Source organism: Podarcis bocagei (assembly GCF_964188305.1).
Source record: "Podarcis bocagei genome assembly, chromosome: 16".
NCBI classification, from domain to species: Eukaryota; Metazoa; Chordata; class Lepidosauria; order Squamata; family Lacertidae; genus Podarcis; species Podarcis bocagei.
The window spans coordinates 36,447,442-36,463,282 of NC_138142.1; the positions used below are offsets into that span (position 1 = coordinate 36,447,442).

Consider the following 15,841-nt stretch of genomic DNA (forward strand, 5'->3'; position numbering starts at 1 on the left):
TCCTTCCTCCTTTTTTGTCCCTTTTTTTGGCAGACACCCCGACTGTCGGAGGGTGTGTCCAGAGACGGAGCTGGCCCTCTTTGGTCTGCGGCCAAAAAACACGGCTTGTGAATGAAATGCCTCTTGGATGTGGTGGGCGGGTGGGGTGGAGAGAGAAGAGGGGACGATGACCCCCAATGGGGTGTGGTATGGGCCAGGAAGTGAGGGTGAAAGGAAGCGAGATTAGCCCCTTTGAAGCTATAGAAATCGCCCCACTCCGAAGCCAAGAGGCTCTTAATTGCCCTTGTTCTTCCCCAAGTCCCCAGAGCTAATTTTAGACTCCCGTTCAAGGCTCCTTGGCAGTCAGAGGCAATTTGGGGACATAAGGGGAGGGGGATGCGGGGTTTTTTTGGGGGGGGGAGGGAGAGCAGTGAAGACGGGGTCTTGGCACGAGAATTGCAGGATGAGAAGGAGCAATGTCCTTTGCTTGTTGCTGTTGCATCCTTGCATTGACTCTGGATTATTATTATTATTATTATTTAATAATAATCATGGTTGGTTATTAATTATCATTGTTGCTATTTAGTTTACTGCGTTTATATCTCACTTTTTCCTCCCTCCAGCTTCCTCTGCTCTTTTTAAAAATCATCTCTTAGTTCAGAACAATGAGGACTAGAACCTTACTATTGTATTTAAGGGAAGAGGTAGAGCATCTGTTTTGCGTGCAAAAGGTCCCGGGCTCCGTCCTTGCCATCTCTAAGTAGAGCTGGGAATTGTCCCCTCTCCTGAAAACCCGGAGAGCTGCTGTCAGTCAGTGTAGACAATATTGAGCTAGATAGACCCAAATGTATGAAAGCACGAGGTGTTTTTGTTGTTGCTTGAGTACAGAGAAGTTCTGTTTTTCTCTCAAGGGCAAGAGCTGTAACTCAGTGGCAGAGTGCCTTAAAAAAAAAAAAAGGTTATCGTTGATTTTAATTATTTTTCAAAATGTTTCAAATAGCTGTTTTTACTGATAATTTTATTCTTCATTTTGCAAAGCACTTTGAGGTTTCTTTGGGTTGTTGTTTTTATACAATCAAGCAGTATATAAATTTTGTGGAGACGACCAGTTAAATTCTTCTGGGGAGCAAACTCTTTTCTGACAGAATGCCTGGTTTTAACAATTGTCTTATCCGTGCAATGTATTTTGTTGTCGATAATGGCTTTGGCAAATGAATAAATAATACTTGTATTCGTTTTCTTCTTCTTTTTTTGTAAATTTCTTTCAGGTTTTGCTTAGGGTTTTCTGTTTTCCGATCAAGCGGTAGACAAGTTTTATTTATTTCATAAAACGTGTATGCCACTTGGTTTTAAAGAAAGCAAAATGAAACCCAACAACCCTCAAAGCAAATTTTATGAAATAAATAAATAAGCAAAATACCATGTTGCTTAACAAACAAACAAACAAACAAACAAACAAACAAACAACCACCATGGATGGTGGAGTCTGGCTTGCCAGTCCTGTAAATCTCATTCTTTCTCACAGGCCTGGCCTACCCTTCAGAGCTGGCGTTCCTCTTGGAGCCCAGCGACGTGATCGCCATCCGAGATCGCCCGCTCCTCTTGCACTGCCAAGTGGAAGGTGAAGCACCCATCGCCATCACCTGGTACCGGAACGGGGCGGCCCTCTCCAACGACAGCCATGCCGCCATCTTGTCCAACGGCTCCCTGCGGCTGGAAAGCGTGCACCGGCGGCCCCGGGGAGGCGGAGTGGCGGACGCCAACGTCACGAGCGACTCCAGCGCCGGAGAGTACAGCTGCACTGCCCAGAACCGCTACGGCCTGCTGGTCAGCCGCAAGGCCCGAGTGCAAATTGCGAGTGAGTTTGGGCTGGCCAAGATGGCCGTCGTTTGGCGCTATATTCTGTGGGTTCACAAAGGGTGCAGCAGGTGGGCTGGGAGCATCGCTGGATTTAGGGTGGTGCAGGAAGTTATCCCACAACGGGTGAGGAAGCCAAGGGGGCTCCAAACCGAGAAGATCCATCATGGAGAAGAGCCATTCGGTGGTGCCAAATTTGTGCCAAGCCGAGAGGGTCCAAAATGGAGAAGTTCCATAATTGGGAAGATCCGTTTTGGGAGGGTGCCAAATTTTGGCCTTGCGCAGGGTGCCATATTACGAAAAAATTAACCAAGTCCACCCCTGGTGGGAATGTTTTCTTGTTTTGTTTCCATGCTTTTTATTAACTCTGTAATTTATACATCGGGGTGGAGGCGCTCAGGCCTGAGGGAGGTTATATTCGGCTCTCCAGACCTTTCTGTCTGGCCCTCAGAAATCTCCTCAGGCAGAAGGACCTGGGTTCAATCTTCAGCATCTCCAGGTAAGTCTGGGAGAGACCTCCTGGAGAGTCACTGCCACTCAGTGTAGGCCAGGCTTCCTCAACCTCGGCCCTCCAGATGTTTTGAGACTACAATTCCCATCATCCCTGACCACTGGTCCTGCTAGCTAGGGATCATGGGAGTTGTAGGCCAAAAACATCTGGAGGGCCGAGGTTGAGGAAACCTGGTGTAGGCAGTACTGAACTTGATGGACCAATGGCCTGACTCCATATGAGGCAGCTCCCTCTGTTCCAACTGTCTTGCTGACCATTATTAGTCTTCTCCCACCAATCCAAGTTTGGATTGTAATGTCCTTGGGTCTCGGATCTCTTCCTCCATCTCTTACACCACACGGACTGTAATGTCCTTGGGGCAGGGGCTTCCGCTCCCAAAAGTGCCATGGATGCTGACGGTTCTACGTACAGCTGTACTTTGGTTCTTGAACAGAATCTGTTCCGGAAGTCCGTTCTGTGGGATGTAAAACTTACAGCAATACAACATTCCTACAGTGGACATGTTAGGAGATGTTTTGTCCCACTCAGGAGAAGACTTCCTGTTTCCTCCTGAGCTGGGACAGACTTCCACTGCATGTGACTTGAAGAGGGTGTGTTGTGTTGCACTAGCATGGAGGAGCACATGGCCTCCATGTTCTGATTGGTGTGTGTTCTCCATTTTGTATGTTGCTGTGTGTTTGGAGAAGGGACTGCTTGGTCGCAGTCACTTGTTGGGACTAACTCCTTTATGGAATAGTTCTAGTTGTTATGTAACCTAAGCCTGCCTTCAGGGATAGGTCTGTGAACCTGAATGAATCTGTGAGTAAACTACTTTTATATTAACATTAATCAGATTCTTGTGTTTATTCTTTTTAAGAGGGATTAGAAGGGAATTTACCAGGAAGGGATCTTTAATAGTAAGACACAGATGAGCCAGCATCAAGCTGATTGCTGCACTGCGTAATTTAAAAAGGGGGATGTTTGGAACTCTGCTGGAATATGGAACTTGCTAGCGCAAGTTAGGAAGGATATCATTAAATACAGTGGTGCCCCGCAAGACGAATGCTTCGCAAGACGGAAAACTCGCTAGACGAAAGAGTTTTCCGTTTTGGAGGTGCTTCGCAAAACGAATTTCCTATGGGCTTGCTTCGCAAGACGACAATGTCTTGCGAGTTCCTGCTGGTTTTTTTTCCTCCCCCCCTTTTTCTAAGCCGCTAAGCCGCTTATCAGCTGATCCGATCAGCAGATAAACTGCTAAAAGCCGCTAATAGCGCTAATCCGCTAATCTGTCAATGGGCTTGCTTCGCAAGACGAAAAAACCGCTAGACGAAGAGAATCACAGAACGGATTCTTTTCGTCTTGCGAGGCACCACTGTAATATATCCTCTCCTGTCTCCTTAATCATCCCCACTCATTTGACTTCCAAAAACGTTCAACAGCCAAGGCGCCGCTTCCGATTGGCTGCAGGAGCGTCCTGCGCTCAGTTTGGGAGCCAAAATTCAACTGTAGATGATGCAGGCGACTTTGCTGGGGGGAGCTCCGCATGAGTCCTGGGGGTGGCAGTGGTGATCGCGCCTTGTTTCTCCCCGCAGCTCTGTCCAAATTCCACATGCACCCGGAATCCATGGCTGTAGAAGAGGGAGGCGTCGCCCGGTTCCAGTGCTTCATCCAGGGCGTCCCTGAAGCCACGATAACCTGGGAGCGCAACCGCACAGCCCTGCTGACGGATGACTACCGGTGAGCTCTTGAATGGACCTGGGTGCTGGTGGTAACGTTGGAGGGGACTGGTGGGCTTGTGTGTTACGGATTTGGTTTGTGGTGAGTGAGCATAAGGCGAGGGAAGGAAGCGTCCCAGGAATCAGCAATAACCAACAAGGCAGGACTTTGGAAGGGAGCGACGTCCCAGCTAAAGAGGACGGGCAACTCAAGTTGATAGAATAGGCACAACTTGCAGGTTTAACATACAGCATAAAAGAGGAAGAAGAACATGCCATATTTCTCCGTGTACAAGACTAGGTTTCCCCCCTTTAAAATAATGTCAAAAAATAGGGGGCGTCTTATACAGGGATACATCTCCCCTCATTTTATTAAATCTGAGTCCCCAAAAATAGGGGGCATCTTATACATGGGGGTGTCTTATAGACGGAAAAATACAGTATGTATAAAGCAGATTAGAAAACATTTATTGAGTACATGGGAAATAGCTGTGTACAGCTGAAAATGCCAGCAGTGTTAAGATAAATTCAACAGAGTAAATAATTCTTGATGGGTGTAAGGGTGGAAAATTGATTTGAATGGTTATAACAAAATATGCAGGTGGATGTAAGATATGTAAAACGGAAAGAGAAGAAGGGAAGTCATTGGATAGTTTAAAGTTTGTAAAATGTTGGTTTGAAATTGTAAAACAGAAAAATTAATGAAAGCTTTTATATATATATATATATATATATATATATATATATATATATATATATACCAAGGCAGGACTTTGGGGCAAAGTCCTGGGCTTCACCTCCTGCCAACCTAGCAGTTCAAAAACATGTCAAAGTGCAAGTAGATAAATAGGTACCACTCTGGCGGGAAGGTAAACGTTTCCATGCGCTGCTCTGGTTCACCAGAAGCGGTTTAGTCATGCTGGCCACAAGACCTGGAAGCTGTACGCTGGCTCCCTTGGCCAATAAAGCGAGATGAGTGCCGCAACCCCAGAGTTGGCCACGACTGGTCAGGGGTCCCTTTACCTTTACCTTTACCTGGGCCTCACTCAGCTGCCAGTCACTTAGCAGAGTTGGTGGATTTGTCCTGCTTCCCTTCTCCCTTCCATTTTCCCCTATCCACATTATCCGTTTCACTGATCATCATAAGCCATCTCCAAGTCCCAAAGGCTGTAGCCTTCCTTCAAAGGGGATTCACTCTACCCACTGGCCCAGGGGAGGCGGGAGACCCACTTCCAACCTCTTCTCTGTTTCATTCTCTCTCTTCCTAATTCTGCCAGGTACACGCTGCTCCCCACCGGGATCCTTCAGATCACGGGCGTGCGGCGTTCCGACGTGGGCACCTACCGCTGTGTGGCCAGCAACATCGCCAACACCCGTTACAGCCAGGAAGCCATGCTGAGCATTAGCGGTGAGAATCAGCCGAGGGTCATCCAGCCCTTTGCAGTGCAGGACCCACAGCTGAATCACATCTGAGATTACTTTGCACTGAAGGGGGTTGGACTAAATGACCGTGGGGTCCCTTCGAACTCTAAGATTCTATTATTCTATGAAGTTCTACATAGAACTGCTACATAGAACCCTATATTGGGCATGTGTGTTATCTTGGGTGGGCCTACTCTGAGCAGGGCTAAGAATGGATACAAATAACACAGAAAGATGCCTTGCATTAGGAAGAACGGCAAAGAAAAAAATATATATGTCCATCAGGAGAAACGCACGCTAAAATACTGAGAATTTTTTTGTGTGAGGGCTTAGAAAAGAAGTTTGCAAGCTGATGTGGAAATGTGGAGAACTGGACTGAACTCTGGGGAAACAAGAAGCCAAAATGAACAGACAGCATTAATTAAAGAAAGGTCCAAGTTGTCAGTCCCTATGGCTGAATCAAGGAATAACGAGGAACCGAGGGAAACCGTAACTGGCAGATTAGTAAGAGCTGCCTCTTTCAGATGCTAAGCTCGGATTGCTTTCTGGAAATGATGGGCTCAAAAGTTCAGGGGGACGAGGCACCCACCTCATTTTCCCTCCATTCTCTCTCACCAGTCTCAGTAGCCAAGCTCTACAAGGAGCCGGTCATCCTCTCCGGCCCACAGAACCTGACCATCACAGTGCATCAGACGGCCATCTTGGAATGCATCGCTACCGGCAACCCTCGGCCGATTGTGTCTTGGAGTCGCTTGGGTGAGTGAGGAAATTGAGAGAGAGAGAGATCATATGTGTGTAACCAGACCTCATGCCATTATGGAGGGAGAGAGAAGCTTTTCTGTGGAGGTCCCATGTTTGCGTGACATTGGCACACTTGTTGTCCCTACAAATCTTAATGTCTCGCCTTCTCTCTCTCTCCTCACAGACGGGCGGTCCATCGGCGTCGAAGGGATCCAGGTCCTGGGAACTGGGAACCTCATGATCTCAGACGTGTCTGTGAAGCACGCCGGAGTTTACGTCTGCGCCGCCAACCGGCCTGGCACCAGGGTTCGCCGTACGGCACAGGGCATCCTCATGGTTCAAGGTGAGTGTGGGCCTCAGCGGACCAGGGTGGCGGACCAGTCTGGCTAGAGTACTTGGCCTGCATTGCATTCCTTGTCCTTTCTGCCATCGGTGGGGAGAGTGCCGAGCGGTGTGCGGCGTTCTGCATGGAGCAGAAATTAAAGGGAAGCATGCGATTCTGAGCATGTGCAAAGCGTATGCCCTTTTCTCAGCACACCTAGTTTGTCCAGAACCAGTGTGGTGTACTGATTAAAGTGCCAGACTAGAACCTAGGTTAAAATCCCCATTGAGGATTATAGTGGTACCTCAGGTTAAGAACTTAATTCGTTCTGGAGGTCCATTCTTAACCTGAAACTGTTCTTAACCTGAGGTACCACTTTAGCTAATGGGGCCTCACACTGTCGCCACATGATTTCTGTTCTCATCCTGAAGCAAAGTTCTTAACCCGAGGTAATATTTATGGGTTAGCGGAGTCTGTAACCTGAAGCGTCTGTAACCTGAAGCGTATGTAACCCAAGGTACCACTGTATTATTATTATTATTATTATTATTATTATTATTATTATTATTAAAAAACCAGTAACACGCCCACCTCTCAAAGTGATGTGGAGATATGGAGATATTGCAACTGTCTGGGGAAAAATGATAAAATGAGATAAAGTGAATTTGGCAGCTTTTTTTATATAAAAAATCCCCAGGTTTCTAGTCCCTATGGTAGAATTGAAAGCATGTGGGTTATGCCTGGTGGAGGAATCCAGAAAACCAGCAGACATTCGATTAGACACTAAGTGGACTAGAATGGATATGCAGAATCCAAACCTTCTTTGTCGTGATTATTTTAATATCCCAGGTAGGTGGGAAACAGAACTTCCATGTTCAGGTATAGCCTGCCTCTGAACACCAGATCCCGGGGAGAGCTGTTGCCATTGTGCTTGTGGACCTTCGGGCTGCACCCTGACGGAATCAGGATACTGGGGATAGCGGGATTGTTTCGGTTTAACCCCTCAAGGCTCTTCGCCTATGTGAGCGTCAGGGGCAAGAGGTTTCCCCCTCCCCTTGGGATTTTGAAACAGACAAGCCTTCACCCCCCCCACCCTAACACTGATTAATCTTCCCCCCAGTAATCACCACCATCAGTGTCAACACAAGCCATCAAGAGGGGTGAAGCGGTTTCGTTGGAGCCTCATAAATGTTTTACTGGGGTTCTGAATCTGTCGGCCGGTGACCTGACCCGCCACCATGTTTTTGCCTATGAAAAATCCCTGATTACGCTGGTAAAAACATCTCTGAGTCCGTAAGGCCTCCTAAGTCCGGCTACAAACCCCGGTGACCTTTGCCTCCCGGACACAAAGTCCTGGACGCCTCACCATGAACAGCTCTGCTCCTCAATTTTCTGCTCGACAGAAATTGCAATGTCCCCTTGTCTTGGCTCTCTCTCTCTCTTCAAGGTGTTTTGTCCCCGATATCAGTTTCATTTCAGAAAATCTCGCTGCCCCCTCTCCTTGCCTCTCCCCCCTCCCACCCCACCGCTTTCTCATCTCAAGGGTTGATGAGAGGCAGGATCGAACCTGCCCCCAGAGCGGCCATCGATTCTGGGCCGTGGCTCAGATAAAGAGATGTGGGGTCGATTCCATGACCCATGCGCTGAGGACAAAAGGGCCTGGGGGTGATTGATGGGAGCAAAAAAAAAAACCCAAAACAGCCACCCCACAACCCTGTCAGGAGAACGGCGTCGGCCAAATGGACCCCTTGCGGTGGCGGTGAATTCGGAATTGCCAGGGCTCTGTTTTCATACAAAGGTGTGTGTGTGTGTGTGTGTGTGTGTGTGTGTGTGTGAAGAAAGCAGCGGTCTGTGTTGGGGAGTCAAGGGATGCAGGAATGCCCCGTAAGCCTTCCTCTACCCCCTCCAGCACGTGAGCTGTGGCTGTTCAAGGGTCCGCAGGAGAGGTCAAGGGTGCGATGAGAAGGTGGGTGAAGATGGAGTCTCCGAGGTTTGGCCGGCATGTCTCAGCTGGGAATGGCACACTTGACTTTGCGGGGTGAAAGAGCAGAGGTCATGACCTCCTCGTCCACACACACACACACACACACACACACACACACACACACACACTGCTGCCAGATCCCCTTCGATTTCTTCTCTCTAGGATGACACATGAATATGGACTTGGAGGTGAAAATGAAAAAATAGGAGTATCAGTCCATTGTTAAGAGGCAAAGAGGTGTTCGGCGTGGGGGTCGGCCCCCTAAGCTATCAGAAGTGTTCAGGTGCAGAATGGGATGGCTTAGAGGCCTGCTGCCTAGATTAAAAAGGGGGTGGGGGGAGTCAGGCTGTTGAGACAGTGGGTCCCTCTCCCAGTGTGGCGCAGTGGTTAGAGCGTCGGATTAGGACCTGGGCAAGATCAGGGTTCGAATTCCCCCTATGCCATGCAGCTGCCCTTGAGCTCTTCGGAGGAAAAGGTGCCATAGAAATGCAATGAATAGAATTAAAAACGATATATTGCGGAGATGAAAGGAACATTAGGAAGGTGACTTAGAGTATGTCAGGCTATTTATTCACCTACAGAAAACCACAACACATAGCCATTGCTGTTTCCACTTTTTATATTGTAATAATCAAACTATTAATATGTAACATCATTAATTACCTAAATTATACCAATAGAAACAGCCATGGCAAATGGCTAGGTCAACACACACCACAACCGCCTCATTACGTAAATCATGTTCAGAACACCACAACACACACAAAACATATTAATAGTAATATGATATGTTATTGCCACCAGGAACTGTGCTTTGCAATTTTTTGATATGACAATTACAGTTTTATTACATATATTATATATGCTACTTTACAGCCAGTTACATGTGTGTTGTGGTATTCGGAACATGATTTATGTAATGAGGCAATTGTGGTGTTGACCTATTTATTCACCTAGGCTAGTATTGCTTGCTCAGACTGGCAGCATCCATCTAGCCGCTCAGGTTATAAAGGCTCTTCGCCATTGCCTGCCTGCTTCTAACCACGGATGCCAGAGATTGAATCTTCTGCATTCATAGCAGGTGTTCTGTGGCATTCGGAGCAGAGGAAGCCACTTTGGCCAGAGTCAGGCTCTTGACCCAGCTAGCTCACCGTTGTCCTCACTGACCGGCAGCCCAAGGTTTCAGGGAAGGGACGACTCTCAGGCCTTCCTGGAGAAGCTGGGGGCTGAACCTTCTGCAGGCAAAGCAGATTCTCTCCCACCCAGCTGCAACCCTTCCCTTAAAAAAGAATGCAAGGTTCTAGTCCTCAATCTTTTGAACAAAGGCCAGTGACTCTCCAGGTTTTCAGGTGTGGGACAACTCCTAGCCTTACTTGGAGAACCTGGGACCTTCTGTCTGCAAGGCAGGTGCTGTATTCCTGAGCGATGGCTAGGGGGCTATCCAGAAGGCCGGGGGGTATCTCTATGTCCCTTCAGATTCTTTTAAACTCCCTGCTTCCTGACCTCCTGTTATCTCCCAGCTCCACCAAGAGCAAGGGTCCGAGCGAGCATATGTTTCAGGGTGGTTGCTGGGCATGTGAGAGGGTGCGCAGATTCCTCTGGCGCATTCTATGGGGCACAGGGAAAGGGCAGAGTTCGCTCTCTCGCTCCCCTCCATTGCCATGCCGGTCCCGTCTGGACGACAAAGCCATTTTCAAGTGAGGGGCCGTCTCTCCTCTCCTTTGTTTGGGGGGCGAGGCGGGGAGGGGGCCGCTGTGCATTTCCCAGCCCTTTGGCGAGCTAATGAGATGCGGCCCGTCTCGCAAGCTTAAAGCTTCTTTTCTGGAGGGTGTCAGGCCTTTCAATGTGACATCTGCCTCCGAGGCCGCTCCCACGCTGCGGCCAGGGGTGGGTGGGGGGATGTTGAGAGGGGCTCCTCTCGGCTGTGGCGCAGCTGGGGGACCAGGACAGATCCATGGATCTGCGGTGCTGAGCCCGATTCCTTCCGCAGCCGGCCTGCCCCTCAAAGAGAGATTTAGATGTCTTTCGAAAATGGCTCCAAAAAGTCCAGTTCAAAACTTAAAGGAGGCCACATCCCATGCCTTAGAGCCGTATCATATTGCCTTAAAATTTGTTGATTTCCCTCTGAGAATATTGGGATCTGGAGTTTGCTGTTGTTGTTTAGTCGTTTAGTCATGTCCAACTCTTTGTGACCCCCTGGGCCAGAGCACGCCAGGCTCTCCTGTCTTCCACTGCCTCCCCCAGTTTGGTCAAACTTATGCTGGTAGCTTCGAGAACACTGTCCCACCATCTCGTCCTCTGTCGTCCCCTTCTCCTTGTGCCCTCCATCTTTCCCAACATCAGGGTCTTTTCCAGGGAGTCTTCTCTTCTCATGAGGTGGCCAGAGTATTGGAGCCTCAGCTTCATGATCTGTCCTTCCAGTGAGCACTCAGGGCTGATTGAGCTACAATTCCCAGTGTGGTTTAGCACCCCAGGGAACTCTGGGTATTGGAGGGGAAGAGGGGGTCTCTTAACAACTCTCAGACCCTTAGCAAACTGCACTTAAAGCATCATCATACACGGAGCCTCCAAGTGCCCCTATTTTCCAGGGACATCCCTGATTTAGAGAAGCCATCCCGGTTTCTGATTTGAGCCTGGAATGTCCTAAAATGATGGAGGGTATGAAGTTATCAGACCCCTCAAACCATCTGAAGACAATCCTGTATACAGTGTTACCTCGGGTTAAGTACTTAATTCATTCTGGAGCTCCGTTCTTAATCTAAAACTGTTCTTAACCTGAGGTACCACTTTAGCTAATGGGACTTTCTGCTGCCGCTGCGCTGCCAGCCCACAATTTCTGTTCTCATGCTGAAGCAAAGTTCTTAACCTGAGGTACTATTTCTGGGTTAGCGGAGTCTGTAACCTGAAGCGTCTGTAACCTGAAGCATCTGTAACCCGAGGTACCACTGTAAAGGTAAAGGATCCCTGACAGTTATGTCCAGTCGCGAACGACTCTGGGATTGCGGTGCTCATCTCGCTTTACTGGCCGAGGGAGCCGACGTTTGTCCGCAGACGGTTTTTCTGGGTCATGTGGCCAGCATGACTAAGCCACTTCTGGCGAAACCAGAGCAGCGTACGGAAACGCCGTTTACCTTCCTGCTGGAGTGGTACCTATTTATCTACTTGCACTTTGGTGTGCTGTATAGGGAAGCTTTAAAAATGTTTAATGTTTTATTATGTTTTTATATGTGTTGGAAGCCACCCAGAGTGGCTGGGGCAACCCAGTAAGATGTGTGGGGTATATTGTAAAAATTATCATTATGGAAGGGGACGCCCCTATTTTCATCGGAGAAAGGTTGAAGGATATGCATACACCTTCAAGCAGTCTTGGCTTCTCCCAAAGCATCCTGGGAACAGTAGTTTGTTAAGGGTGCTGAGAGTTGTGAGGACACCCCTGTTCGCCTCACAGAGCTACAATTCCTGGAGTGGTCAAACGGTCAATCCCTTTTCCAAGGGAATTCTGGGAATTGGACCTCTGCGAGTGGGACTTCCTAACCACTCTCATCACCCCTAACCATCTACAGTTCCCAGGATTCTTTGGGGGAAGCCGTGACTGTTTAAAGTGGTAGAGCAATGCTTTGAATGTGGGTCGTAGCCAACTAAATGTAGCGTAGTGGTTAGAGTGTCATAAGGACAACAGAGAATTAAAGGAGGCTCAGGAAGATTACTGCCCACATTAAACGACTGTGTGGATGAGCCCAGAGAGAGAAATTGGCTGCTTTCGGAGCAAACGGAAGCACCAATTCAGGATGGGGGGCGGGGGGAGATGATTTAGGACGAGTTGCATTCGCTTAACACAATGATTTCTTTTAGTTTCTTAGCGAAGGAGAACCAGGAAAGCATTTTGGTGGATCCAGAGAAGGGGGGGGGGAGGGTCAGAAACTAAGAACGATGTGGGAAATCTAATAAATGAGGGGGTTATTTTATTTTCTGCCCATTGCAGAGAGCTGTTTTGCTCCTCTGTGTGTGTGTGTAACTCCCTCTTCTTTGAAAACTTTTTTTTTTAAAAAAACCCGTGAACAGTACGAAATTTCCAGGGCCTTGTTTCTGTGCAATTTGTGTGCATTTTGCATAATGCAGGATTTGCAAAGAGAGGGAGAGAGAGAGAGTTCGTGCGTCTGACAGGGTTGAGTGGATTTGTAATTGTGTCTAGCGGGAACTCTGCCCCACTACCCCACCCCCCACCCCCTGGGGCGGGGGGGGGGAAGGAGGGAGGTGACCCCGGCAACCAGATCCTGAGGGAGAGAGAGGCTGCGAAATGGGCAATGGACATTATTTTTGGCACATCTGAGTCCTCGGAGCTGGAAGAGAAGGGAGCAGGGCAAGGGCAGATTCGGAAAGGGTCACGAGAAACTGTGGCGTTGGTCCACAGAGTGCCATGCGGGTGTGGATGCGCCGAGGGGAGAGACACGGGGTGCGCACACGCAATTCCATGCGTGTTTATGCATGTACATGACTCCAACCCCCCTTCTATTTTTTTTGCATTTATGTCCCACACATTTTTCTCTAAGGAGCTCATGCAAAGCAGATGTTTGGCTGCTGAGCTATAGCCCCCTTCAGAATAGGAGCTTATACCAAGTCACAACTAGCTCAGGGCCCCACTCTTTTGGCCCCCCCCCAAAAAAAATTAAAGGAAAACACACACCTGGGTGTACATTTCCAAAATATAAGATAAAAAACAAATAAAATAAAACCTACATACAGCGGCAGTGTTTTGTGTTGTGTAGGCACCCATGATGTAAGTCATGGGTAGGCAAACTAAGGCCCAGGAGCTGGATCCGGCCCAATTGCCTTCTAAATCCGGCCCGCGGATGGTCCAGGAATCAGTGTGTTTTTACATGAGTAGAATGTGTTCTTTTATTTAAAATGCATCTCCGGGTTATTTGTGGGGCATAGGAATTTGTTCATCCCCCCCCCAAAAAAAATATAGTGCGGCCCCCACAAGCACTGAGGGACAGTGGACTGGCCCCCTGCTGAAAAAGTTTGCTGACCCCTGATGTAAGTCATGGGTCTCGCCTGCTAGCCTGCTCCCTAAAATATCACAGGTTTGCTCCTTTCTATATATAGGGTGCCTACATTCTGCATGGACTGGTTGCATGGCAACATGCGCAAACGGCTTAAGATACCTATTAGGTCCATACATTACCATGTAGCATATATTCAGCAAGAAACAGACAATTTGTTGTTGACGAAGGACAGCTGGACATATAAAGGGCCCCATTACCTTCAGTAGCCAAGGGCCTCATCAAATCTAAATCCAGCCCTGCAGAGGACCTTTCTGCATACAAAGCAAAATCTCTGAGCTTGGGAGCTTCGACCCTGGCCACCCTTCTCTGAACATTTATGGGTGGATAGACAGATCCAATAAATTAGATAAGGCAGATCAAGCAGGGCAGAGAGGTCTTCATTTAGTTTAGAGAAGGATGATACTCTTCTCATGTTCTTATGCCCTCAGGGTTGCTTTTTTCAAAGCAGCCATTGCCGGTAATATTCCTAAGATGTTGGCTTGGTACCAGGACTAAACTTCCCTTCCTGCCCTCCTCTCCACCTCAGCCCCGCCGGAGTTTGTGCAATGGCCCCAATCCGTCTCCAAGCCCCCCGGCAGCAGCGCCATTTTCACCTGCGTGGCCCAAGGTGTGCCGGAACCCCACCTGATCTGGCTGAAGAACGGCAAGGTCCTGGCGCCCGGCGAGAACATCAAGCTGACGCACAACAACAGGTGAGACTGGGAACGTCCTCAGGGAACACACTTAGAAAGGATTAAGCCAGGGCTGGGCAGTGGTGGCAGCTGGTGCCCTGTGGGGTCTGGTGGGACGGAAGGCAGGGAGCCCAGCAGTAGGGGGCGCCAGAGCCAAGCAGAGGAGAGTCAACTAATTCTAGTTTTGTCCCCATCCTACTTCCTGCTGAAGGAGCCCTATGTAGAGAGAGGGATGTGTGTCTGTGTCTGTGTCTGTGTCTGTGTCTGTGTATATTCAGGAAACACAGGAAGAGTGTAACTTTCCAAAGGCTGGAGGGAGAGAGAGAGAGAGAGAGAGAGAGAGAGAGACAGACAGACAGACAGACATTTCTCAGCCATTAAGAACTCTTTATCTCCCTTTTCTCCATCAGTTTGTTAAACAACGCAGATGGCAAATTCCATCCAAATATGATTTCATCTGCTGCTGTTTTTGATTATATGAGTTTCTGATCCACTCCGTGTGTCTTATCTTGGAATACTGCCATGTTGCCTCTGTTGTACAGGCTTCTTTTAATATTTTTTCTTTCTGTCTTTCATCTCCTTACCTTATACCTGACCATGCTCTACTTTCCCCCCTGTTGAATTGTTGGAATACTCTGTTAGTCTTGTTGTATACTTAGTAAAACAATAAAACATTTTTTAAAAAATCCTGGAAGCATAGGACAGTCGCAGCATTCCATTATTATTATTATTATTATTATTATTATTATTATTATTATTAATAATTTTCAATTTTATTCATTTCAATAATTTTCCAATCATTTTAACATTTTGAAACCTGACTTCCTTCCCCCCTCTTTCTGTGGTTCCTTAAATTTATTTTTTTGTATTCTGCATATTCCAAATTACTCATTTATTCATTTGGGGACATTTACCTCCCTTTTCTCTGTCACTGACTGTCAGGCTACAAAAAATAGTAATTCAAAATTCAGTGCCATGTTCACAACAGTCAAGGCAGACGAGTTCCTTAACAGTGGTTAAAGCCGGCACCTGCCGAACCAGGTGTTTTCAAAATGAAAATCAGCACACTTGTGCCTTTTTCTAAACCAAAGAGAAGACTTTCCACCTCTTCTGCCACAACACCTTCTGTCTTTGTCTCGCTGATGCCTCTTTCCCCTCAAAAAAACCCTTTCCATAGCACCTTGATGATCCAGCGGATTACCTCAGCGGATGAAGCCATCTACCAGTGCATTGCGGAAAACAGCGCAGGGACCAACCAGGCCAGCGCCCGGCTAGCCGTGGCCCTGTCCAAAGAGCTCCCCAGCTCCCCAGAAGGGGTCCAGGCCACTGCCCTCTCCACCACCTCCATCCAGGTGTCTTGGCTGGAGCCCCCCATGGAAGTGACAGAGGCCATAATCGGTTACGTGCTGCACATCCGCAAGGCGGGAGGTGAGTGGTGAGCCTCACCCCAAATTCCCACCCAAGGTTCACTTTCCAGGCGCAGGTTTCATGGACTATGTATGCCAGGGATGGTGCCGCAGCAAAAGATTTCATTTTCTTCCAAATGCGGAAGGCAGATTGTAACGGTGCCAGATCAGAGCGGGCGGTTGGGTAG

General features: G+C 48.2%; 1 protein-coding gene across 1 annotated transcript in view; it reads left to right on the plus strand.

The window, feature by feature from the left end:
• The window catches only part of LOC308575584 (immunoglobulin superfamily DCC subclass member 3-like), a 37,259-nt gene that overhangs the window by 7,306 nt on the left and 14,112 nt on the right, over positions 1-15,841 (plus strand). Inside the window, exons 2-8 of the mRNA XM_081174335.1 lie at positions 1,505-1,837; positions 3,919-4,063; positions 5,319-5,449; positions 6,082-6,219; positions 6,389-6,547; positions 14,103-14,268; positions 15,425-15,668. Coding sequence (XP_081030461.1) covers positions 1,505-1,837; positions 3,919-4,063; positions 5,319-5,449; positions 6,082-6,219; positions 6,389-6,547; positions 14,103-14,268; positions 15,425-15,668 — 1,316 coding nt within the window. The remainder of the gene's footprint in view (positions 1-1,504; positions 1,838-3,918; positions 4,064-5,318; positions 5,450-6,081; positions 6,220-6,388; positions 6,548-14,102; positions 14,269-15,424; positions 15,669-15,841) is intronic.